The sequence below is a fragment of the Corvus kubaryi genome, unplaced genomic scaffold (assembly GCF_017639235.1).
Source record: "Corvus kubaryi isolate FWS band 111438036 unplaced genomic scaffold, C.kubaryi_AGA036_p1.0 36849, whole genome shotgun sequence".
Taxonomy (NCBI): domain Eukaryota; kingdom Metazoa; phylum Chordata; class Aves; order Passeriformes; family Corvidae; genus Corvus; species Corvus kubaryi.
The window spans coordinates 20,340-44,217 of NW_024580968.1; the positions used below are offsets into that span (position 1 = coordinate 20,340).

The 23,878-nt window shown below is 65.2% G+C and overlaps 3 protein-coding genes across 5 annotated transcripts in view; 1 reads left to right on the top strand and 2 right to left on the bottom strand.

Moving 5' to 3' along the window:
• Window positions 1–5,741, top strand: part of FTSJ3 (FtsJ RNA 2'-O-methyltransferase 3) — an 8,203-nt gene extending 2,462 nt beyond the window's left edge. For all 3 annotated transcript variants that reach the window (XM_042020165.1, XM_042020167.1, XM_042020166.1), the window contains 15 exons: window positions 164–279; window positions 792–896; window positions 972–1,072; window positions 1,179–1,259; window positions 1,336–1,488; window positions 1,691–1,826; window positions 2,350–2,546; window positions 2,637–2,763; window positions 3,081–3,174; window positions 3,434–3,590; window positions 3,679–3,755; window positions 3,960–4,056; window positions 4,145–4,328; window positions 4,596–4,690; window positions 4,911–5,741. In XM_042020165.1, the coding sequence (XP_041876099.1) occupies window positions 164–279; window positions 792–896; window positions 972–1,072; window positions 1,179–1,259; window positions 1,336–1,488; window positions 1,691–1,826; window positions 2,350–2,546; window positions 2,637–2,763; window positions 3,081–3,174; window positions 3,434–3,590; window positions 3,679–3,755; window positions 3,960–4,056; window positions 4,145–4,328; window positions 4,596–4,690; window positions 4,911–5,100 (1,910 nt within the window). In that variant the 3' untranslated portion in view covers window positions 5,101–5,741. The remainder of the gene's footprint in view (window positions 1–163; window positions 280–791; window positions 897–971; window positions 1,073–1,178; window positions 1,260–1,335; window positions 1,489–1,690; window positions 1,827–2,349; window positions 2,547–2,636; window positions 2,764–3,080; window positions 3,175–3,433; window positions 3,591–3,678; window positions 3,756–3,959; window positions 4,057–4,144; window positions 4,329–4,595; window positions 4,691–4,910) is intronic.
• LOC121660721 (alpha-2-macroglobulin-like protein 1) lies at window positions 5,730–17,959 on the bottom strand. Its single transcript, XM_042020164.1, has 36 exons — window positions 17,748–17,959; window positions 17,207–17,396; window positions 16,699–16,861; window positions 16,413–16,465; window positions 15,764–15,784; window positions 15,490–15,643; window positions 15,281–15,365; window positions 15,087–15,192; window positions 14,812–14,926; window positions 14,130–14,239; window positions 13,853–14,017; window positions 13,495–13,722; window positions 13,122–13,179; window positions 12,730–12,875; window positions 12,390–12,539; window positions 12,112–12,219; window positions 11,803–11,890; window positions 11,442–11,601; window positions 11,067–11,292; window positions 10,794–10,920; window positions 10,454–10,575; window positions 10,236–10,287; window positions 9,967–10,041; window positions 9,634–9,810; window positions 9,445–9,526; window positions 9,196–9,352; window positions 9,013–9,087; window positions 8,673–8,829; window positions 8,000–8,217; window positions 7,706–7,921; window positions 7,523–7,641; window positions 7,340–7,430; window positions 7,140–7,208; window positions 6,948–7,050; window positions 6,749–6,790; window positions 5,730–6,341 (listed from the first exon to the last, which is right to left on the bottom strand). The coding sequence occupies exons 1-36, from the start codon at window positions 17,813–17,815 to the stop codon at window positions 6,325–6,327; spliced, it is 4,293 nt and encodes a 1,430-aa protein (XP_041876098.1). The 5' UTR covers window positions 17,816–17,959; the 3' UTR covers window positions 5,730–6,324.
• A 2,854-nt stretch (window positions 17,960–20,813) lies between these two features.
• On the bottom strand, window positions 20,814–23,718 carry LOC121660726 (1-acyl-sn-glycerol-3-phosphate acyltransferase alpha-like). The gene is made up of 5 exons (XM_042020173.1): window positions 23,334–23,718; window positions 22,399–22,574; window positions 22,166–22,261; window positions 21,740–21,812; window positions 20,814–21,559 (listed from the first exon to the last, which is right to left on the bottom strand). Exons 1-5 carry the CDS (start codon window positions 23,416–23,418, stop codon window positions 21,330–21,332), a joined length of 660 nt encoding a protein of 219 aa, XP_041876107.1. The 5' UTR covers window positions 23,419–23,718; the 3' UTR covers window positions 20,814–21,329.
• Between the last annotated feature and the right edge of the window lie 160 nt (window positions 23,719–23,878).

Here is a 23,878-nt window from a genome sequence, read left to right on the forward strand (position 1 = left end):
CTGGGATGAAGGAATGGCTCTGACCCCTCTATCCCAGAGGAATGGCTGTGGTTCCTCCATCCCGGGAGGAACGGCTCTCACAGCTCTCGTCCTCCATTCTGGGTGTCTCTGATCCCTCCACCCCCAAGGAACGTCTCTCACAGCCCTGACCCCTCCATCCCAGGTTATCAGGCTCCAGACAAAATCGACAGCAAGTTCTTTGACCCCAAATACGCCTTCAAGGACGTGGAGGTTCCCACCAAGTCCGTCAGCGAGCTGGTCAGCAAAAAGAAGCCCAAGGTAGGAGCAAGGCCAGACACACATGGGACTGGGCCTCAGGAGGTTGTGATAATGGGAACTGGTCAGGAAAATGAAAGGTTTTGGGATGGGCAGTGTTGGAAGAGCCAGTCTGGGGGAGGTTTGGAGCCTGAAGTGGGGATTGTGAGGCTGGGGCTGGGTCAGTTCAAGCCTGCAGGGGTTGGGCACAGGGTTTGTGTCTCTGGGGTGGCTTTAGGACAGTGAATCTGTGTCAGGCGGCCTCAGCTGAGCACGGAGCTGGCACAAACCTGTCATTGCCAGCTCCTGTGTCTGAGCTGGAGCTGGGAGCTGCTGCTGGCCTGGGGCTGGTGACTCGTCCTAGCTCAGGCTCAGGCTGGGAACGATTCCTGAAGTCCTCAAGTACAAGCCACAGACACGTTCAGGTGGCCACTGCAGCAAGACACGAGTTAGGCGACCCCATCCGCCCTTGGGGGCTGGAGGCAGCTGCCTGGCTGTCCCCTGCCCTGGCCACCCACAGCCCCTTTTCCCCCCAGGCCGAGGGCTACGCTGAAGGTGACACCACCCTCTACCACCGCTTCACCCTCATGGACTTCCTCAAGGCTCCCAACCCCGTGGACTTCCTCTCCAAGGCCAACGAGGTGTGTGCCTGTCCCTGTCCTTGTCCCTGTCCTGTGGAGGGGAGGCTGGGATTGAAATCCCTTTCCCTGTGCCAGATCACTCTGGGGGACGGGGAGCTGGAGAACCACAGCTCCACCACGGAGGAGCTGCGCCAGTGCTGCAGGGACATCCGAGTGCTGGGCCGCAAGGAGCTCAGGTGCTGGGGACACTGGGCCAGCCACACGACCCCCCTGGGCCTGGGGGAGAGCCACACCCCCCAGCTGGGGCTGCTGGCTGTCCCTAACAGCTGCCACCCCGCCCAGGGCCCTGCTGAACTGGAGGACGAAGCTGCGGCGGTTCCTGGCCAAGAAGCTGAAGGAGCAGGCGAAGGAGTTGGATATCAAGTAGGACCAGGGCTGTCCCCAGGCTGGGGTGGGGCTGTCCCCAGCACAGCTCCTCTGAGCTCCTTCCTTTTGGCAGCCTGAGCTCCGGTGAGGAGGAGGAGTGCAGGGAGGAGGAGAAGAAGGAGAAGATGGAGGCGAAAGCTGCAGCTGCTGAGGAGGCGAAGGAGGAAGAGGAGGTGGAGCTGGCCCTGGCAGAGATGAAGGCCGAGGAGCTGGCAGAGCTGAAGAGGTAGAAAGAGGAGAGATGGGGACAGCGGGTGGCAGTGCCAGAGCCTGTCTCTGACAGGGGGGCTTTGTGGGTTGGGGCTCCTCCAAGCAGCTGTTCGCGGCTGTCCCAGCACCGGGGCTGGCAGTGCTGTGGCTGTGGCTGAGCCTCTGGGATGTTTGTGTGGGGAGGGGACAGTGTGGCCTCATCCCTTTGGCTCCCCCAGGAAGAAGAAGAAGATCCTGAAGGAGCAGCGGAAGCAGCGGGAGCGGGTGGAGCTGAAGATGGACCTGCCCGGGGTGTCCATCGCCGACGATGGCGACACCAGCATGTTCTCCCTGCGCAGCATCCACAGGACCCCGGTGCGTGGGGACAGCTCCTGGGGACATCGGGGCGGGGCAGGGCCTGGTGTGTGACCTGTGTCACTGTGTCACTGTGCCAGTGTGTCACTGTGTCACTGTCAGTGTGTCACTCATGTCACTGTCACTGTGTAACTGCGTCACTGTCACTGTGTAACTGTGTCACTGTATCACTCATGTCACTCGTCTCACTGTGCCAGTGTGTCACTGTGTCACTGTGCCAATGTCACTGTGTCACTCATGTCACCGTGTCACTGTGTCACTGTGTCACTGTGTCACTCATGTCACTGTGTCACTGTCACTGTCACTGTGTCACTGTGTCACTGTGTCACTCATGTCACTGTCACTGTGTCACTTGTGTCACTGTCACTCGTGTCACTGTGTCACTGTGTAACTGTGTGACTCACACTGTCACTGTGTCACTGGGTGATGGACACTGTCACTGTGTCATTGTGTCACTTGTGTCACTGTCACTCATGCCACTGTGTCACTGTGTCACCGTGTCACTGTGTATGCCGTGCTGCAGCTGCTGGATGAGCTGTCCCGGGGGGACATGGCCTCGGCTGACGCCCTGCTGGAGATCGGCCCCGGCGACGATGACATTTACGTGTCGGATCACGATGAAGGGGACGACGTGTCCCTGGCCAGCGACCTGGACCCGGAGGAGCTGCTGGAGATCGAGGCCCGGCAGCGGAAGCTGGAGCGGGAGCGGGGTGGGAAGAGGTGAGAGGGGAGAGGGGAGAGGAGTCCTGGGGCAGGGGCTGCCCTGGGAGCAGCTCCAGGAGACACTGATCCTGCTGCTCCGTGTCACAGGGCGAAGGTTAAGCAGAAGGAAGAGGAGGAGGACGAGGAAGAGCAGGAAGTGGAGAATCCTCTGCTGGTGCCCCTGGAGGAGAAGTCGGTGCTGGAGGAGCGACAGACCAGCCTGTGGTTTGGGAAGGTGGGGCCCACCTGTGGGGCAGGAATGATGGAGCAGCCTCGGCCCCAGCAGCTTCCCAGGACTGTCCTGGGGCTGACCCCCATTCACCGGGGCTGACCACCCCTCCCTGGGGCTGACCCCCATTCCCTGGGGCTGACCACCCCTCCCTGGGGCTGACCCCCATTCCCTGGGGCTGACCACCCCTCCCTGGGGCTGACCACCCCTCCCTGGGGCTGACCCCCATTCCCTGGGGCTGACCCCCATTCCCTGGGGCTGACCCCCCCTCCCTGGGGCTGACCACCCCTCCCTGGAGCTGACCCCCCCATTCCCCATCCCAGGACGCCTTCGCCGGCATCGAGGATGACGCGGACGAGGAGCTGGAGTTGGGGCAGGCCCAGATGTTGGCTGAGAGGCAGCGCGAGGCTCAGAGAGGTGAGGGGACGCAGAGGGACGGTCCCACAGCCCTGGGGCACCGGGTCCTGAGCAGCAGCGTGGAAGGGTTTGGGTGTGAAAGGAGCTCGAGGAGCATCCAGTTCCAGCCCGTGCCATGGGCAGGGACAGCTCCCACAAGACCAGCAGCTGTTCCCAGCCTGTGTCGTTAACGAGTGCAGTGTTAATGAGCAGGATCTCTGGAGGAGTCTGCGGCAGGGTGTGCCTTGGCTCTGTCTCACCCAGTGGCTCCCGTTCCCAGACAAAACAACACAAAAAGGGCAGAAGAAGAAGAAGAAGAGGGTGGCTGAGGAGGAGGCTGCAGCTGAGCCCAGCCCTGCGGCAGCCACGGCCCCTGATGCCAGCACAGCTCAGGAGGAGCAGAGCAGTGACGATGACAGCAGCAGTGAAGACGAGAGGTGAGGCTGAGGAGGGTCTGGGTGTCCTCCCCAACTCCACAGTCCCGGAGAGCTGAGGGACCCCAGCCCTGCCCGCTCCTCTCCACAGGCCACTGGCACCGGTGGGGAGGAAGCGGGGCTGTGTGGAGCCCTGTGGCTTCGAGGTGGTGCCCATTGAGAACCCAGGTGAGTGGAGGGGACATGGGGGTCCCTTGGGAGGGATGGGAGGCAGGGACAGACCTGGAGGTCCCTTGGGAGGGATGGGAGGCAGGGACACACCTGGGGGTCCTGTGGGAGGGACAGGAGATGGGCAGGGGGCAGACCATGCTCCCCAGAGCTGCTCCGCAGTTCCTGGGCTGCAGCCAGGCCGAGCTTTCTCGTGTCCCACAGTGAAAAGAGCCCTGGATGCAGAGGGCCTGGCCCTTGGCTCTGTCATCGTCACCTCCAAAAAGGCCCGGCGGGACCTCATCGACGACTCCTTCAACAGGTACCTGGGGGCTGCAGGGGCTGTTCCCCAGCAGGGCAGGGGAGGTGGGGCCCCCACGTCCTGCTCACAGCTCACCTGAGCCCCCCAGGTACTCCTACAACGAGGAGGAGGGGGAGCTGCCCGAGTGGTTCACGGAGGAGGAGCGGCAGCACCGGCGCCGGCAGCTGCCCGTGGACAAGCAGACGGTCGAGGCCTATCGGCAGCGCTGGAGGGAGATCAACGCCCGCCCCATCAAGAAGGTGGCGGAGGCCAAGGCCCGCAAGAAGCGGAGGGTGAGTGCGGGGTGGGCTCCCAGGGGTGCTCTGAGTCCTCTCCCAGGGCCTCAGTCCTTCCTCTGAACCCCCTGTCCCTCCTCCGATCCCCCTGTCCCATCTCTGATGCCTCATCCTGCTCTGACCCCCCTGTCCCCCCTCTGATCCCCCATCCCTCCTCCAACCTCCATCCCTCTGCTGCCTCCCCCATTCCTCCTCCAACCCCCTGTCCCACCTCCAACCCCTCTGTGCCCCCTGTGACCCCCTGTCCCCCTGGCTGTCCCCCAGATGCTGAAGAAGCTGGAGCAGATGAAGAAGAAGGCCGAGGCCGTGGTGAGCACTGTGGACATCTCGGAGCGGGAGAAGGTGGCCCAGCTGCGCCGGTGAGTGGCCGAGCCAGGATCCAGCTCCTCCCTTCGGGGCTGGGCTGACTGCTGGGGCCATGTCCCTGCAGCCACAGGGACAGCTCTGTGTCCCCAGCCAGGCTGATGCGGGGCTGGCAGAGCCCAGAGCAGGGCTGGGAGCCGATGCTGTCCCCACACTGGCTGGGGTTTGGTTGTTGTCCCACCCAGACTCACCCTGACCTTCATCCTTCTCCTGCAGCATCTACAAGAAGGCCGGGCTGGCCAAGGAGAAGCGCCAGGTCACCTACTTGGTGGCCAAGAAGGGCGTGGGACCCCGGGTGCGGCGTCCCCCGGGCGTCAAGGGCCAGTTCAAGGTGGTGGACAGCCGCCTCAAGAAGGACGTGAGGGCTCAGAAGCGCAAAGAGCAGAAGAAAAAGCGCCACAAGTGAGGTGGGAGCGGCTCCATCCCCAGCAAGGGACTCAGCTTGGGGCACAGGGCTGGCTCCTGTCCCCCACTGCCACCTCAGGAGCCCTGGGGACAGGGCTGGGGCTCAGCCACACCTTGCTCAGTCCGTGCCTTGCTGTGGCAGTGCCTCGTGCCCTGCTCTGGCGCAGGGAGGGGTCATTTGGCCCCAGCGCTGCGGCCCCGGCCCCCTGCCCATGGCCACAGCTCCAGGTGTCACCAGGCTGGCTCTGCTGGCTGAGATCACAGGAGCATCCACACCAGCCCCAGCTGTCCCCAGGGACGCTGTGCCTCTGGGGGACGTCCCTGGGCCGGATTTGTCGCTCAGGTGGCAGGACAGGGGTGCCTCTGCCCAGAGCGGCTGCTCAAGGACGGCGGCGTTTAACCGCAGTGGGAGCCTGCCCGGGGCTGTGTCCTGCGCCTGAGGGAGCTGAGGGAGCCCTGCTGGCACTGCCACGGCCCCTTGTGCCGGGTGACAGGCGGAGAGGGCGCTGCTGGCTGGGTCTGTGCATCTGCTCGTGCCAAGGGAGCCCAGCCCCTCAGCCACCCTGGCCCCTCTGTCCCCACCCCCGCCTGGGGTAGAACCCCCACACACAAAGACCAAGAGTAAAGAAGTGCTTGACTAAATGTCTTTATTTGGACCCAGGGCAGGGTCTGGGGTGCACCAGGCCCTGGCTTCTCTCCACGAGGCTGCTGAGTGCTTTGTGCTGGGCTTGCAGTGTCCCCAAGGCCCTCGTGGTGACACTGGCACCGTGGCAGTGCTGGGGACGGGGCTGGGGTGGTACTGTGGCTCCCAGGGAGGCTGAGGGGTGGTGGGGACCTGCCGGGGATGTCCTGGCAGGAGGGAGGAGCTCTGGGTCCCCTTGAGGTGCTGTGGGGAGGGGAGAGGCCAGAGCTGGCCCCCCAGAGTCCCCGTGCAGGGGTGGCAGGAGGTGGCCCCGGGCTGTCCCTGTGCAGTTCCCGCTGTGGCTGCTCAGCCGAGTCCGGCACGTGGCGGGGCCGGAGGAGCCGTGCGTGTCCTTGGGCCTGGGGGAGGGAGCTGTGGCTCCATCCAGAGGGGCCCTGCTGGGGGCCAGTGGTGCTGGGCCACCTCGTGGCCCCGTGGAGGGTCGGGGCCATGGCCAGGGTGGGAGCAGAAAGCCTCAGCCACCGCTGTCCTTGGCGGCTGCAGGAGCTGGGGCAGGGATGGGCTGGCAGGCTCCAGGCTGGGTTAGACGTTGTCCTCCTCTTCAAAATGGAATATGGGGTCCTGTGAGAGGAGAGTCCCCACAGCCCCCCACCACCCCCCTTGGTTGCCCCAGAGCCTCTGGCTGAGCCCCATCCCCTGTGTGACCTCAAACCCCGGCGTGGGGAGCTCCAGGGGGTGGCTGGAGGAAGGCCAGGGCTGATGGGGGCTGGGGCCCCTGAGAGAGGCACAGCACCTCTCTGCACCCCCAGCCTGGACACCTGGGCCCTCCCTGGCCTCTGCCCCCAGCTCTGGCCAGCAAACCCCCAACAATCAGTGCGGGACTCCAGGATGGGCTCCTCCATCCCCCGGGGCTCAGCACAGCCCAGGGTGGCCATCCAGGGTGGCTGGGTCCCCATCAGGGTCCCGAGGGTGGGGTGACCCCTGGCCTGGCAGGCTCAGCCCCTACCTGAGCTGGGGGGTGCGGTGTAGGCCACGTCCACACGGTCACCTGCAAGGGAGGGGTGGTGACCATGGGGCGGGAGGAGCTGCTCCCTGAACGAGCCAGAGCTCATCAGGGTGAGCTGGGAGCTCAGCCAGACCCCACTGAGCCACGGGGGCCGCCGGGGTGGCAGCAGGGCCAGGGGACACGGCCCCGCAGGGCTCACCTGTCTCGTAGTAGTCGTACAGGGACACGGTGGCCGGCTGGAGGTTGCTCACCGGGAAGTCCTGCTGGGCTCGGAAGGAAAAGGTCTCCTCCTGCTTGCTCAGCTGTGGAGACAGCGCAGGGGGGAGGTGCAGCCACCCACCGTGGGGAAATCCCCCTGGTCCCAGGGCTCCTGCTCCTGCCCCCCTCTCACCTGCTCCAGGTAAATGGTCACCTGGTCGGGCTGCACCTCCACCTTCTTCACCAGGCTGTGCATCTTCAGCTGCAGGGACACGGCTCAGGAAGGGCCACAGCCGCTCCCTGGGTGTGTCCCTCTGTGTCCCACAGCGCCCGAGGGGCAGGCACCTGTGGGATGGGGTATCTCTCCCCTGACCACCCTGGGGGGCTCCTCACCTCCACCACGGATTTCTTGTCCGGGCTGTAGCCCGATGGCAGCTTGGCCTCGATGACGACCATGTTGGTGACAGGACGCTCCCCGCTGTACCTGCAAGGACAGAGCCCCGGGGTGGGCTTGGGGCTTCCCTCCCTCCCTGGCTGCTCCTGTCCCCCCCAAACCCGGGACAGCCCCGTCCCTACCGTGCCCAGAGCCGGAGGAGGAACTGGGGGTTCTGTGTGCCCGGCAGCGGCTCCGTCTGCACCCGCAGCTCAAACGCCCCCGTGCTGGGAGGGGGGGGCACGTTGTAGCGCAGGGTCACCTGGGGGGCAGCACCGGGTGAGGCCAGCCAGGGGCCGGGGCCGGGGAGCCCAGGCTGTACCCACCTGCACCAGGGCACAGCCCTGCCCGCGGGCTCGCAGCCCGTAGGTGCCCGGCAGCTCGGGCAGGGCCGCCCGCTGCAGCACCAGCCGGTTGCTGCTGTCCAGCACGAAGTCCTGCGCTGTCCCCTTGGGCGCTGTCACCGTCACCGTGAAGTCCCCGTTGCTGCCGTAGGTCAGGGCGGCGTATTTGGCCAGGGCTTGCAGGGCCACCACGGTGTCCTGGGCACGGGGACAGCGCCGGGCTCAGCCCCGAGCGCGGCTCCCAGGAGGGGCCGGTTCGGAGCCCCGGGCCGGTACCTGCGTGGAGGCGAAGCCCCCGTAGGGGTTCTGCTGCTTGCAGAGCCAGCGGACGATGCGGGCCGCCGTGCCCAGGTCAGCCGGGGACACGGAGGGCTGCGACAGGTAGGCCAGCAGGACATAGGCCGTCATCTCCACCTCGGCCGGCGCGGCCGCGGCCCAGGACGGCTCCGGGGGCTTCTGAGCCTGCCCCTTCCTGCGCCAGGAGAGCTGCCCGTCTGCGGGACAAGGGCCCGGCCGGGCTGGGCTGAGCGGGGCTGGGCCGGGCCGGGCCGGGCCGAGCCGAGCCGAGTTGAGCTGAGCCGGGCTGGGCTGAGCTGGGCTAGGCTAGGCTGGGCTGAGCTGAGCTGAGCTGAGCTGAGCTGATCTGGGCTAGGCTGAGCTGAGCTGATCTGGGCTGGGCCGATCTGAGCCGGGCCGGGCTGGGCCGATCTGAGCCGGGCCGGGCTGGGCTGATCTGGGCCGGGCCGGGCTGGGCTGATCTGGGCTGGGCCGATCTGAGCCGGGCCGGGCTGGGCTGATCTGGGCTGGGTTGATCTGGGCCAGGCCTGGCTGGGCTGATCTGGGCCGATCTGGGCTAGGTTGGGCCGGGCTGATCTGGGCCGATCGGGGCCTATCTGGGCCGTGCCGGGCCGGGCCGGGCGGGGCTCGCTCGCAGAGGCGGTGGCGGTACCTGCGCTGACGCTGTGCTGGGCCAGGCGCTGCAGCTGCGCCCGCTGCTGCTCCCGCAGCCCCGCCAGCCCGAACACGTAGGCGAGCAGGGCTTGCGTGTAGGGGTTGTCCGTGGGAGAGGCCTCCAGGCACTTCAGCGCTGAGCTCAACGCCGGCTCCTGCCGTGGCAGCGGAGTCAGGAGCCGGCCCAGGACATGGGGCTCGCTCAGAGACCCCGGTGCTGCCCAGCGAGACCAGCTGTGCCCAGTTCGGGCTGCGAGGTGGCCTGGAACGGCCAACCCCCTGTCCCAGCAGCCGTCCCCACCCCCCAGCCCCTGTGGGGACACTGGGCCCGTCCTCACCAGCGTGGGCAGCCCCAGCTCCAGCATCGCTGCCGCCACGTACGCCGAGAGCGAGAGCTCGTCCGAGACCCCGCCCTGCAGGGGGACAGCGGGACGCGGGTCCGGCCGGGCTGTGGCACCAGCACGGGGACCCCCCCCGTGCCCAGACCACACTCCGGGTCCCCAGGCCAGCCCCTGCCCCACCTGCAGGGCGTTGTTGAAGAGTTTGCCCACGCTGCGGAAGCAGCCGCTCTCCCTCTGGTGCCGCCGCAGCCACCGCAGCGCGTCCGTGATGTGCCGCTCCTCGATGGCCACGTAGGCGCGGGCCTGCCCGAAGGACTTGAGGACAAACGCGGTCAGCCTGGAGCCAGGGACACATCACAGGGCCGGGGGTCAGCGCGGGGGTGCCCTGGGGGGCAGGAGGAGCCCCGGGTGCAGCTGCAGAGCCCTCACCAGGTGTTGCCCTCGCGATCGCTCTTCCCGAAGGCGCTGTAGGAGCCGTCGTCGTGTTTGTAGAGCAGCTCCCGCTGGTACCCTGCGGCAGGACACGCGGACAGGGCATTCTTCCCGTGCCCAGGGGAGCCACGCGCAGTGGGGAGGGGGCTGTGTGTCCCTCCCAGCGGGGGTCAGGGTGCCACTGACCGCTCTGCAGGAAGCCCTGTGCCTTGGCGCGGATGTCCGGCAGCAGCTGCCCGGTCTTCTCCAGGTACTGCTGGATGTAGATGTTGGGGGCAAAGCGAACCATGTTCTGCTCCCCACAGCCGTAGGGCATGGCCAGGAGACTGTCCAGGTTCTGCAGGGCGTTGCCCAGGATGTCACCTGTCCCAGGGGGACACGCCATCAGCTGTGCCCCTGCCACCAGCGCCCGTGTCCCCTTCCGTGTCAGCTCCGGCTGGTGCCACGTCCTGCCGAGCGGGGGGAGCTCTGCACCCACCCTGTCCCCGCGGTCCCCAGGCCCCCCGGCCTGTCCCTTACCCATCACGGTGACGTGGGCTCTCTGGGAGCTCTCCAGGATGTTTGCAGGAATCTCCAAGGAGACTTCCTCAGCACCTGTGGGGACACAGGGCTGTGACAGTGGGAATGCCCAGCTGCTCCCGGCCTGCCCCGTGGCAACCTCACCCAGCCCCTTCCCGCCCAGGCACCCTGGCCCTTGGCTCTTCTGGGCTGGTGGCCCTTGTGACCAGTGGCCAAGCACCCCTGTCCACATCCCCCCGGTGCTGCTGGACACCCCTGGCCGGTCCTACCTTCCTGGCAGAGCAGGGAGCTGTGAGCCTTCTCCACCAGGATCCCCCCGGGCTGTGAGGAAGCAGCACCAGAGTCAGTCAGGAGGAGGGACCTGCCTGTCCCCCTGTCCCCTGGGTCACCCTGGCTTCACATCTGGCTGCTCTCCCACTGCCCCCCAAGGGCTGCTTGCATCCTGCTCCCAAATCCATCCCATTTTCCTCCTCCACAATGCTCTGACCTGCACCAGCAGGGGCTTTATCACGGTGTCCACGCGGCCCTGGGCCGGCACCAGGGGCAGCTCGTTGCCACAGGGCTCGGTGGAGCTGAGGGCCTCAGTGCTCACGGTGATGTTCACCTGCCCTGCAGGTGCAGACGCAGCCCTCAGTCCCCAGGGAGCCCCCAAACCTGAGCGTAGCCCCTGGGCTTGGCCTGGGGCAGGCTGGACTGGGCTGGGGGTGCCCCGGAAGGGTGGGAGTGGAGCGAGGGAGAACTCCCCAGGTGCCGTGGGGTTTGTTCCTGCCCTCCCCACCCCTGAGCGGGTCCCCGGGCAGCAGGGCGGGGTGGTGGCAGCTCTGTACCCAGGCTGGTGGCTCTCACACCCCACTGGAAGGTCTTGGCTTCGTCTGCACAGACACAGCTGCTGTAGCTGTCCCCTGCGCCTGGTGACACCTCCAGCTCCGCCGACTCCGCCAGCGTCACCTGAACCTGCGGGGCACGGCCACGGCTCCATCAGCCCCTGCCAGCCCCCAGAGCCAGGCTCACCTGCCCAGCCCTCACTGAACCTGCGGGGCATGGCCACGGCTCCATCAGCCCCTGCCAGCCCCCAGGCTCCCCTGCCCGTTCCCGCTCACCCTCAGGCACTGGCGCAGGTAGTTGAAGACGCTGGCCCTGAGGGTGAAGGTCTCGTGGCGCACCACGGCGTAGGGCAGCGCCAGCTCCACGAAGAACGGCTGGAAGGCCGTGAGGGTGACAGCAGGGGACAGCCCCAGGCCCTGCGGGGCCATGCAGAACATCCCAGCCTCCCACTCCGTGATGGCGTCGGGCACTGTCACCGTCACCTCAGCAGAGCCGCCCTCCCTGCGGCACGGAGAACATCATGAGGCCACCCCACCACGGCCGGTGGCATCGCCGGAGTGGCACCGCTGCAACACTGCTGGTGCCATCCCGCAGGGACAAGGAGTCCTGAAGTCCCCAACTCCCTTCCCTTGGGAGCTGTCCTCTCTCACCCCACAGGGACCAGGTCCCACAGCCACGTCTCTGGGAAGTACGTCCGGGGGGCTGGGGGCTCTTCCCTGTCCTGGATGACCTGGATGGCTGGGCTGGGCATGCTCATGAGTACTGAGACATCTTCGCTTTCCGCCCTGAAACGGGGCATGAGCTCCTCTCCTGGAAAAGGCAGAGCAGAACTTGGGGGCCTCAGGTCTCAGCCAGACCTGACCTGCAGCCAGGACAAAGGTGACCAAAATCCTCTTCCATCCTCTTTGATGCCGAGGGTATTTTCTGGATGGCTCCGAGTCTCCCTGAGGACACGGCAGCCAGGACTGGCCACTAGCTCTTTGCTCTTTTTGGCACAAGGGCTGTGCTCACCTCTAGGAGCAGGGATTCCAAGCATCATCAACCTTGGCAAGCAATCCCCCCTGGTCTTGGCGTTGGTGAAGAGCTTCAGGGCTGCATCCTGTGGAAAAGCAGAGGTTGGGCACCTCCTCCAGCCAGCAGGAGGAATATCCCCATTCCAGCAGTGAGCAGTCAGTCCCAGGGCTACAGAAAACACGTGGAGAAGGAGCCTGGGCTTGGCAGGAAAGGGAAGGTCCTTTGCCACAGGTGTGGCTTTCCCCGCACTTGGACAAAGCGCGGGCGGCTCTGGGGTGGGGAGGAACCGGGCGGGGAGAGCTTCACCTGGAATAACCTGTAGGTTTCCATCTTGGAGTCGTACCGGTAGAAGTAACAGGGTGGTTCATCCTGGATGCTGGGGGGGTAGCTGAATTCGGGCAGTGCTTTGTAGACCTGGGAATGAACATGTGCAAAATCCTCAATTTCGGAGCGCAGAGCTCTGCCTGGGAGCCACCGCGGCACCGGGTCCCTGCGAGGGAGGGACACCTGAGCCAGTGGCACCCCACCCCCAGCCAGGCTGCTCCTGGGGCTGCACCGGGACCCCAGGCAGGGCCAGCACTCACGGCCTCGGCGTTGAGCTCAGCCTCGGGCTTCAGGAGCAGCACACTGCGATCCACGGCTCGCACGGCGCACAGCGAGCCCGGGGCCGCCCCCAGCTGCAGCCTCAGCGCCGCCCCAGGCAGGGCCCTGGCCTCTGAAAACGCCATCGTCACCTGCGCAGGGACAGCAGGGGACGGGGCAGAGGGCGGTCACCTCCCGTGGAGGGGCAGGACCGAGCCACGGGAGAGCTCTTCTTGGAGGGTTTGGGGACCAGGGAATGGGTTGAGAGACCGCGGCACTGCGATGCACCGGCAGCGGGATGGATCCCGAGGCAGCAGCCATGGACAGCCCAGCTCCTCTCACCTGGTTGGGGAAGCACTTGGCCACGTAGAGCTCGGTGCTGTGAGCCACCATCTCGCCGTTGGGCAGCACCACGTAGACCAGAAACCTGGCCATGGGCGCCAGCTCCAGCCCGATGGGCAGCTCCAGGGAGATGGAGACCCTCTGTCCTGGAGCATGGAAAGGGGGCGGATGTTACCCAGGGAAGCTGCGGCTGCTCCAGCCCTGGAAGCGTCCGAGGCCGGGTTGGACAGAGCTTGGAGCACCCTGGGAGAGCGTAAGGTGTCCCTGCCCACGGCAGGGGGGGGATGGGATGGGCTTGGAGGCCCCTTCTAACCCAAATCATCCCGTGGTTCTGTGAGGAGCAGGCACAGGGAGCAGAGCCCTGCGCAGCCCCTCCGTGCCGTGGGACCTACCAGGCTCTGCAGAGACCTGTTTCTTGAAGATGGTGGTGATGGTCCCCTTGGCCAGGACCTGCAGAGGAGGGAGTGAGAACAAAACTGGTGCTGAGTGTGGAATCAAAGTGCCCTGATGGTGGACGGACCCACCATGGACGTTCTGGGATGATTTCTGACCATGCCCAATCTCCAGCCCCCCAACACCTCCCATGGGGGTGCAGGCCCAGCAGTGGCAGCAGCCACCGCCTCCGACAGGTCCCTCAGGCTCTCCAGGACTGGTTGCTCGTTGTCCTGTCCCCGGGGACACCACCACGAACGTGTGTGGAGGTGTGGCCCTTCCCACACAACCGCGCTGATTCCTGCTGCCCTCCCTCCCCAAGCCGGGGCTCACCATGAAAACCAGATCCAGGTTCTTCAGCCCACTGCCTAAAGCCTCCTTGCTGAAGATGGAATCCACGTGGAACAGCTGGGGACGGCCGCAGGGCAGCTCCCCCTCCGGGTCGCGGATGTGCAGGAAGCTCCCACTCTTCGATGAGAAGGGCATGACTGACAGAAAGGCATCCTCGTGGGTGACTCCTGAGTGCTCGTCCTGGCTCTGAGCTGTCCTGCTGACTTGAGCCTGAGGTGGGAATCCAGGGCTGAATCCATGCAGCAGCCCCCGAGGTGTCGCTGGTGCAGCTCCAAGGCCCCACCCCGCTGCAGGAGGCAGCTCAGGGACCCCCGAGGGGGGGCGCGGGTGGGGGCCTTACCCGCAAGGAGACCCTGCCACTCCAGCCAGAGGCGTCCAGCTGGAAGGAGGCTCTCCCCGAGCTGTCTGTCAGGAAGCTTTGGGTCTTCTCTTGTCCCTGGTTCCAGACAAAGAGCAGGACCTGCCTCTGGGGCAGCCCGGAGCCGTCAGCGCCCTTCAGCCGGATCTGTGCGGGAGGGAAGGAGAGATGCCGCGGTTTGGGGCTGCAGCCGTGGCAGAACGGGGCTGGGGATGGGCAGGGGCAGGTGAGCCCCGCAGGGAGAGGGAGCTCCCGTTACCATCCCGGTGTAGGGGAGGCCGCGCTTGTAGACGTGATCGGGTTTCTCAAAGGTGACCGTGATCTTCTCGGGTAGAACCTCGCAGCTCTTGGTGCTCTTCATCTCCAGCCCTGCGGGGAGCGAGGGGGAGCTCAGGGTGCCGAGGGACACGGCTTAGCTCCAGCCAGTGCCCCTGTCCCCACGCAGAAAGGGTGCCTGGATATTTGGGCTTTCCTCCTGCAGCTCCCAGCACGGTTTGCATCTCCTACAGGAGCAGCAGAAGCCCTGTGGAATATTTCAGACCTGGTCCAGGGTGCAGCTGGGGGCAGACACTTCCCACCATCGTGAGGGGCCACCCCGGGCCGATGGGCACAGGGACAAGCCCTGCTCTCCTTTGTCTCCAGCCAAGCCAGGCACTCCCGGTGTGAGGAGGTGGCGAGCGAGGGACGAGCTTGGAGAGGAAGCCGCCCCACCAGCCTGGGTGAACCCAACCCCTCTGCGCTGCCAGGACTCAGCGTCCTGCACTGGAAAGGCTTTTTTCCTCTGCTTGGAATTCCAAGTCTTGCCAGGCTGACCTGACTCGCATCTGCACCCAAACCCCATCCCTGCGTGTGCACCCCTAAATCCCAGCAGTGCTTTTGGGTGTTCCTGGAGAAGACCGATCCCGTGGGAGCGCGTGGGGGTGGCCACACCCCGTCCCCACCTGTGCCATCCTCCACCAGCGATGCCTTGACTTCCAGTTTCTTCTCCGTCTCCAAGGTGGTCATGTTGAACGCAGCCAACGAAACCTCTGTGGAAAAGCAGCCGTTCTTCCCCGTCTGGAGGGAGAATCAACCCTGTCAGCAGCATTCCCGGGAAGGAGCCGTCCCAGTGGCAGCCCCAGCGTCCCAGTGGCACCCCCAGCATCCCAGTGGCACCCCCAGTGTCCCAGTGGCACCCCCAGCATCCCAGTGGCAGCCCCAGTCCTGCCACGCTCACCTGCCCAGTAACCTGGGTGCAGGTCTCCCTGTAGAGAGGCCAGAGCCTCTGGCTGAGGCACAGGTCAGCCTGGACCTTCCCCTGGACGGGCTTCCCGTAGGTGTAGCTGTGTGGGGACAGTGGAGAGGCTGTGCTGGGGTGGCCACACCCTGCTGGACGCCCTGATCCCTCCCCGTTCCCTGTTCCCAGCTCACCGCCCGCAGATCTCCACCGGGAACTTCTCGTCCTTCGTCCGCAGCGCGCTGGGGAGATGGATGGTCACCTCAAACTTGGGCAGCACTGGTGGACAAGCACAAGGACAGAGGGTGGTCACTCTGAGGACAGTGCCAACACCGCCTGGGTGGCTGGAGGGGGTCAAGACCTGCTGCCCACGGTGGGATCCTACCTCCCAGTCCCCATGTACCGTATTCCTCCACGCTGAAGGAATGGCTCTTCCCCTCCACGCTGATGGTGTAGGTGCCCAGGGCCGGCTCCGAGGCCAGCGGGAGGGACAAATCCACGATTCCCTGCCGAGGGGTCACCTCCCGCCACTGCGCGATGCGATTCCCGCTGGGATCCTGCGCCGGGACACGCGGGATCAGCGCCCGGGGAGCCCAGCAAACAGCCCCTGGCTGCGTCCTGTGTCCCCTCTCCCGGCCCTCCCGTGCCCACCCCACCCCCGGGTGTCCCAAACTGACCTTCAGGAACACCAGGGGCAGCTGGAAGGCAAAGAGAGGATGGTCAGAGGAGCAATTCCATCCCTTGGGGTCTCACCGGGGTGGGCACAGCCGTGGATGGGGTAGAGAGAGGGTTTCCTGTGGGATGCTGTGAACTTCCCAGCCCTCAAGATGCTTTGGGGTGGATTTTGAGCCTGGCTGTGGCCGGGATGAGCCCGAGGGCAGTGCCAGCATGGCACGGACAGGTGGCATCTCCCAGTGCGTTAGGAAGAGTCCAGAACCCCTTTAATCTGGGAAGATCCTGCACTTGCAGAGACCCCAGGGACTGCCCAGGGGTGCCAGAGGCTGAGCCTGCCGGTGCTCCTGGTGTCTGATGCCTTGATGGATATCAGCAGCGCATTCCCTGCTTCCCACTCACCAGGGCTGCATCCCTGGCTGGGAGCTGGCGTGGGCACATTCCCGTGTCACACGTGCCCTCTGCTTTCTCCTTCCCGACCCTGCTGTGCCCCTGAGCAGCACAGGGCACCCCTGCCCCGGGGGCAGCTCCCCGGGCAGGGCTGGCCGGGGCAGCATTCCCGAGGGGAAAGGTGACTCCCACACCTCTCCCACGGCTGGCTGGGACAGTGCAGGGAGCCCTCGGCACCTCGCCACGTCCCAGCCCTGCTCTCACCTTCTGGTTGCTGGGGCTCAGGTCTTTGTCCAAAGAGACAACTCGGAACTTCACTGGGAAAGGAAGCGGAGATGGAGGAGTGGCTTCACCCATGGGAAGGTGGATGGAAATCCTCCCTGAGCCCCTCACACAGCAGGGCCTCCGGCAAGCCCTGGCATTGCCCAGGGATATCCCAGGATGATCCCTCCCATTTCCAGGCAGTGCAGGAGCAAGGCTGGGCCTCCTCACCCCTCTCCCCAACCAGGGGGGTCCCCCAGAGCTGGGTGGTTCCTTCTGCCGCCCTCACCTTCCTGCCCAGGCTTGTAGACAGCCTTGTCTGTCTGGATGAAGATCCCGGGCTCCAGGGCTCTCAGCATCACCTTCTTCGACTCGGAGACATTCAAGGAATCTCCCTGGATCGAGACGTGCAGCTCCACGATTTCCTCCTTCCCTGTGGCGGGGGCTGGAGCCTGCAGGGGAACAGCAGGCTCGGGGTGGGGACAAGGACGGTGCCCGGGCTCCCTCGGGGTGACCCAGAGCACTCCCCACCCCTTCCACGAGCCAGGGGCTGGGAAGAAACATCTCCCCAGCGCCCTGCGGGTCCGCAAACGGGATCGTTCCAGCCACGGGATGACTGGGCTGGGCCTGGAGTTCTGTCAGGGTGAGGGGTGAGACTCTGCCAAAAGACGGGGAAGTCACAGGGGAGCCACATCCGCTCCCAGCCCTGTGTGGAGCTGATGGAAACGGCCTGGAGACCACCCAGGGCCCCCTCCCTGCTGCCGGCTGGTTTGGGGTGGCACTGGGGGGACACTCACGGGGAAGGTGACGTTCAAGTGCAGATGAGGCTCCGGGACCTCTCTCCTCAGCAGGGTGGTGGCCGGGGTCCCGCTGCTCCCCTGCAGCTGGACACGGACCTGGACGGGCCCCTGGAGGTCACTGAGGTGCACCCAGAGTGTGGCAGGGTGGGGGTGGTACAGCACAGCCGGGGACACCACCACGAAACTCCTGGCGAGGACAAGTGACAGGAGAGAGACCTGGGGGTGAGGCACGTCCAGCACGGCCCCACAGAGACCTGGAAAAGCCCCTGGGAGCACAGGAACCCCCCGAGCCTCCCCTCTCTGCCTCTGGGCTGCCCTTGGCTCCTCAGCTCAGCTCTGCAGGTGAGGGGACAACCACCCCTCAGAGCCACCAGGGCCACCAGGGCCACCAGGGCCATGTCCTCGGTGATGCTGGGCAGGGACAACCCCCCAGGCCGAGCAGCCATCAGGGCATGGGAAGGATTGAGTCCCACCAGGAGCTGCCGAGGAGCCGAGGTTAAACCACCCCAGCAGGCACAGACGGACGGGGGGGACTTACGGTGCTGCAGAGGCCCCGGCTGAGAGGAGCAGGATGAGGAGGAGGACGGGAAGGGCTGGAGACCTCATGTCTCCAGCTGGATGTGGATGCTGGGAACAGCCACAGCCTCCTCCTGCAGGTCTGGGATCACTCTGGATCCGCCTCTGCCCCGCTGCAGGCTCGGGAATGGGATCTTTGTGTCCTGTGCGGGGAGGAAATGGGGGCTGGCAGAGGAACCCCAGGCACCTGCAGATAAAGTCCGGGCTATGTTTGCCCTCTGGCCACGGCCTCCAGGGGTCAAGGATCGCAGGGAATTTTGCAAATATTGGGAAAGGTTCCTGGAGGTTCAGTGTGGGGCAGGAGCCACCTCCACATGGATTTGCTGGGAAATGGTGTCAGGAGGCAGCGGGAACAAATGGAAAACAAAAACAGGGAGCACAACACAAGGAGAGGCTGGGAGCTGGGGTGACTTCTCAGAAATGGAAAATTTACAGGTATTTCAAAGTGAACCGAGTTTGGGCTGATCACATGTCCCAGGCTGGCTTTTTGCCCAGTTTTCTCCAGTTTTACTCAATCTGGACAGAGGAACAGGGCAGTGTTGGGATGTGGCATCGCTCCCTCTGCTCCCTGATCCCACACGTGGCAGCTGGACACCTGCCAGGGCAGGGCCGAGCTGCTTCCCTCTGTCCTGGTGGGAATTTGGGACAGTTGAGGAGCTCCACGACAGCCCCACGGTGTCCTGAGCACATCCCCTGCTCCAGGGCCTTGCAGTTCCCTTCCCTTGGAGGGTGCTGGATCCGTGGAACCCTGGAATGGTTTGGGTTGGGAGGGACCTTAAAGCTCATCCACTTCCACCCCCTGCCCTGGCAGGGACACCTCCCACTGTCCCAGGCTTCTCCCAGCCCCAATGTCCAGCCTGGCCTGGGACACTGCCAGGGATCCAGGGGCAGCCCCAGCTGCTCTGGGCACCCTGTGCCAGGGCCTCACAGGAAGCCATGGATGGGCCTGGCCTTTCCTGTGGGATCTCAGGTGACCACAGCTCTGTCCCCACACCTGCCCAGCTCAGGCTTTGCTGGACACGGCCCCGTGCCCACCTCCCTGCCCTTTGGAACAGCCCCACAGGCTGTGGGTGGCCAGAGGAGGCTGGAGCTGCCACCCCCAAGGACATGAGGCCGCAGCAGGGGGCCCGAGTCCCTGGGGTCAGTGCCCTGCCAGACATCCTGGGATGGTTGGATGGGACGAGGAGCTCACGGCTCCCCCAGCACTGCCAAGGCCACCACTGACCCCTGTCCCCAAGTGCCACTTGTGAAATCCCTCACAGGATGGGGCCCAGCCCTGCCCCGGGCAGCTGTGCCAGGGCTGGGGCCCAAAGCAGCCGGGCAGGGCAGGCCGTGGAGGAGCAGGAAAAGCAAGTTGTTCCCAGAGCCCCTGCTCCGAGGTTTTTCCTTCTCCTCAAGCTTTCACTCCCACCGACAGTGGAAAACCCAGCGAGGGCTCTGGCTGGACCCCGGTCCCCAAGGCAGGACCAGGTTTTGCCCAGAGCAGCTGGGGCTGCCCCTGGATCCCTGGCAGTGTCCCAGGCCAGGCTGGACATTGGGGCTGGGAGCAGCCTGGGACAGTGGGAGGTGTCCCTGCCCATGGCAGAACTGGGTGGGCTTTAAGGTCCTTCCCACCCAAACCGCTCCATGAATCCATTGATCCTTAACCCCCCAAACCCAAACTTTGGGCAGCCAAACCACCCCCGAGGTGGTGGGGGTGTGGTGGGACCCCCAGGCTGCTCAGAGCTGCCAGACGATGCCACATGTTGGGAATCCTGGGAAGCAGGAAAGGATTAAAGGGGTTTTCTGGGACACGGGACCTTCCTGTGCCCTTGGCCATGTCCATGTGACAGCTCCCGATCCCGTGGGCTGTTCCTCTTTGCTGCTTGGTGTCAGATGATTGCAACTGATTTGAAGGATTTCCTCCGTAATCCAGCGGCTCCTGAGAGCAGGAACGATCCCAAACCGGAGCTCTGTGCCCGTGCCTCGCACATTTCATCCCGGGCTGGAGGGGAAGCCTTGCCCACCCTGCTCCAGCAAGGGCACAGCCTCGCCCTGCCCCGTCCCTGCCCCGTCCCTGCCCCATCCCTGCCCCGTCCTTGCCCCGTCCCTGCCCCATCCCTGCCCCGTCCCTGCCCCGTCCCTGCCCCGTCCCTGTCCCGACCCTGCCCCGTCCCTGTCCCGTCCCTGCCCCGTCCCTGCCCCGTCCCTGCCCCGCTGCCTCCCTGGGCTGCTGGCACAGGAGCTGCTCAGCTGGGAAGGAGCCAGGGGATCCCAAATCCCTGCCTGGCTGCGGGGAACCATCCAGCTGGCAGACGGGTCGTGGTCGAGAGGCTATGGAGGTGGGACTGTGTCCAGGTGGGCACAGTCCAGGCATTGCTGGGATTTTGGGGCTTTAACAGACGCTGTTCCTGTGCAGGTACTGAGGCAGGGAGAGCTCTGCCTCGGGGGCACAGCCAGACCTGTGCAACCCTCACCCTGCCGCGTGCTCCTCACACCATCCCTGGAGGAGCTGTGGAGGAGCCTGCAGGGACGCTCCCCGTGCAGGGACGCTCCCCGTGCAGGGACGCTCCCCGTGCAGGGACGCTCCGTGTGCAGGGATGCTCCGTGTGCAGGGATGCTCCGTGTGCAGGGACGCTCCCCGTGCAGGGACGCTCCCCGTGCAGGGACGCTCCGTGTGCAGGGATGCTCCGTGTGCAGGGATGCTCCGTGTGCAGGGACGCTCCCCGTGCAGGGACGCTCCCCGTGCAGGGACGCTCCCCGTGCAGGGATGCTCCGTGTGCAGGGATGCTCCGTGTGCAGGGACGCTCCCCGTGCAGGGACGCTCCCCGTGCAGGGACGCTCCCCGTGCAGGGATGTTCCCCGTGCAGGGACGCTCCCCGTGCAGGGATGCTCCATGTGCAGGGATGCTCCCCGTGCAGGGATGCTCCGTGTGCAGGGATGCTCCCCGTGCAGGGATGCTCCATGTGGCTCCCTGTGCAGGGATGAAGCCTCCCTGAGGTGATGGATCCCCCCCCTCAGCCCCCTCAGCACAGCCAGGACACGGTGCCAGCTCCAGACTCTTTAATCTGCCAGCCCTGGCTCACAGCTCAGCACCGGGGACGCTCTCCTCACCCGGCAACACCCCCTGGTCCTCGTGTCCCCCCCAGGCCACACACTCCGGGCCCCTCCCCAGCGCTGGCTGGCCCCAAACAGCATTTCCAGCCTGTAGGAGCCTCTGGAAGGAGAATCCATGGGGGAACCCAACAATCAGGGGTGGAAAATGGGGCTGGGACCCCCAGCCCTGCCTGGAGCATCCCTGCCCCGCCCAGCGAGCAGGCAGGGGCCATCCCAGGGGACAGCCCCGGCCCCAGGTCTGGCAGAGGGACAGCCAGGGGACACACTGTCACAGCGAGGGGTTTGGGGGGCACCTTGCTCTGTTCTGGGGGTGCTGCCTGGTCCCGTCCCCGCCCTGCTCTGCTCCCTTAGAGCCCCGTCCTGCCGGGGCGGTGGCAGGGCTGCAGGACACCTCCTCAGGGGACAAGGGACACCTCCCTGCTGTCCCCGAGGGACTCGCTCCCTCTGCCTAATTGCTGCTCCCGGCTGTGTCCCCCTGGCCCCGGGGGCTGCCCCTGTCCCCGCCAGCCCCCGGCCCCAGCAGAGGCTGCTCCTTGTCCTGGTCCCTGTGGTCACTCGTGGACATCTCGGCCAGGGCCTCAGCCATGGCCTGGCGGACACTCTCGGTCAGTTCGGGGACATCCTTTGGGCTCAGGCCCTGCGTGTCCACGCTGGGGAGGATTCGGATGGTGCAGGTCCCTGGGAGAGGAGGGAGAAGCCAGGGATGCTGTTAGAGGGTCCTGGCAGGACCTGGGTATTCCCCCGAGCATCTCCACCCCCCGCTGCCTCCCCACACCTCAGTGTCCCACAGACACCCCGCAGGGCCTGACCCCCCTCCAGCCCTGCCCTCGGCCACGGGAACTCCTGCCCGGCCCTTACCGGAGGTGAACCTCTTCTCCTTGGGGCTGAAGAAGTCCCAGTACGGGGAGATCACGATGGGGACAATGGGGACCTGCAGGACACGGGGGGTCAGGGGCATCCCCCAAGCAGAGCCCTGCCCAGGTGGGACCCCAGCTCCTGCCTGTCCCTCCCTGGTCCTGCACAGCACCATGTCCAACCCTGGGCACCAAAACCCCATCCCTGAGGGCCAAACCCCCTCATCCCTGAGGGCCAATCTCCCCCAATCCCTGGGCACCACCCCCCCCCCCCCCCCCCCAATCCCTGGGCACCAAACCCCCCTCCCTCAGCCCCAGGGTTCACCCCACCCCACTCCATCCAGGCTGAGCCGAAGGGGAGGAATCATTTTGGAAAAGGCCTCCAAGGCCATCGAGAGCAACCTTTGACTGAGCACAAGGACGCTCTTACCTGGGCCTGCACGGCCAGGTGGAAAGCGCCCCGCTTGAAGGGCAGCATGGATCTGCCCGGGTTCCTGGTGCCCTCCGGGAAAACCCACACTCGGAGCTGCAGGGACAGGGACGGAGGTGACCCCGGGCCTCAGCCAGCTCCGTCCTGCCCCCATCCCCTCACCCCGCGGGTGTTTCCCCACCCCAAGCCCAGTTTTCCTCATGTTCCCCCACCCCAAGCCCAGTTTTCCTCACGTTCTCCCGCTGCATGGTGCTGGCAGTGTGGGAGATGACCTCGATGGCCGCGTCCCTGCGGTGGCGGTCGATGAAGATGATGCCACTGAGCCAACAGGCCCAGCCCACGGTGCCCAGGTAGAGCAGCTCCCGCTTGGCGATGGGCACACAGCGCTCAGGAATGATCTCCACCATTCCTGGGGATGGATGACGTCCATTAACATCATCTTCCCAACCCCGTGGGACTTCCAGCAGAAAAATCACCTTGGAAAACTGCTGGGAGGTGGAAGTCCTCAGCTGGTCAAAGCAGCTGGATATCAGGAATAAGTTTTGCAACAGAAAAATCACCTTGGAAAACTGTTGGGAGGTGGAAGTCCTCAGCTGGTCAAAGCAGCTGGATATCAGGAATAAGTTTTGCAACAGAAAAATCAGCTTGGAAAATTATTTAGTGCTTGGAATTAAACTTCCCGGGTTGGACAAACCAGCTGTATACTAAGAATACATTTTGAAGCAGAAAAATCAGCTCAGAAAATTATTGACTGCTTGGAAGCTGAATCCCCAGGCTGGACAAACCAGCTGAGCACCAGGAATAAGTTTTGCAGCTCAGCCAGACCCAAGAGGTGATGACTGCAGGGAGGAACTCTCTGGAGAGGCCAAATGACATCAGTGCACAGATTAATTAATCACTCACACCCTAATATAGGACCAGGTTGGGTGTTTTTAGTCTTGATTCAGAGGACTTCAGGCTGTCCCCACGCCAAGAACCACCCGTGGCATCCCCTCCCGTTGTCCCAGTCCTCTCCCTGCGGCACAGCCCCGTCCCAAAAGCTCTCCTGGTCCACTCCCACCACACATCCTCACTCATATCCCGGTGCTGACTCCCCAAAGCGATCCTGGCGCACCCCTGGAGCCCCCCGAGGTGCCGAGGGGCCGCCCCTGCCCTGCCCCGCACGCACCCATGAGGTCGAGGGAAGCCTGGTGGTTGCAGACGATCACGAAGGGCCCGGGCAGCCGGAGCCGCTCGGAGCCGCTCACCCGCATCCTGATGCCGTAGAAGCGCTTGAGGGGCAGGAGCGCGGCGCGCAGGATCCTGCCAGAGATAAGGGACGAGATAAGGCGGAGGGACACGTGTGGGGAGCAGATCTGCAGCGGCCTGGGGGAGCGGGCTGGGCCAGGCTGGAGCCGGGCTCGGGCTCAGGGAGGCTCGGATTTCTCACACATTGGCAGCTGCTCCCACCTGAGCCGAGCCCGGCTCCTGGCTCAGAGCACAGGGAGCTGCTGGGGACGGAGAGTGACCAGCACGAGGTGGTGGGAGGGAAAAAACAGGATTTTGATGTCCAGGGATGATGGGAAAGCAAAAAGAAAAGGGGTGGGATAGGATAGGGATGGGGGGGGGGAGGGTGGTGGGAAGGGGATGGGATGGGATGGGATGGGAGGGGATTGGGGTAGGGGTGCGGCATCAGGATGCGGGTGAGCGGCTCCGAGCGGCTCCGGCTGCCCG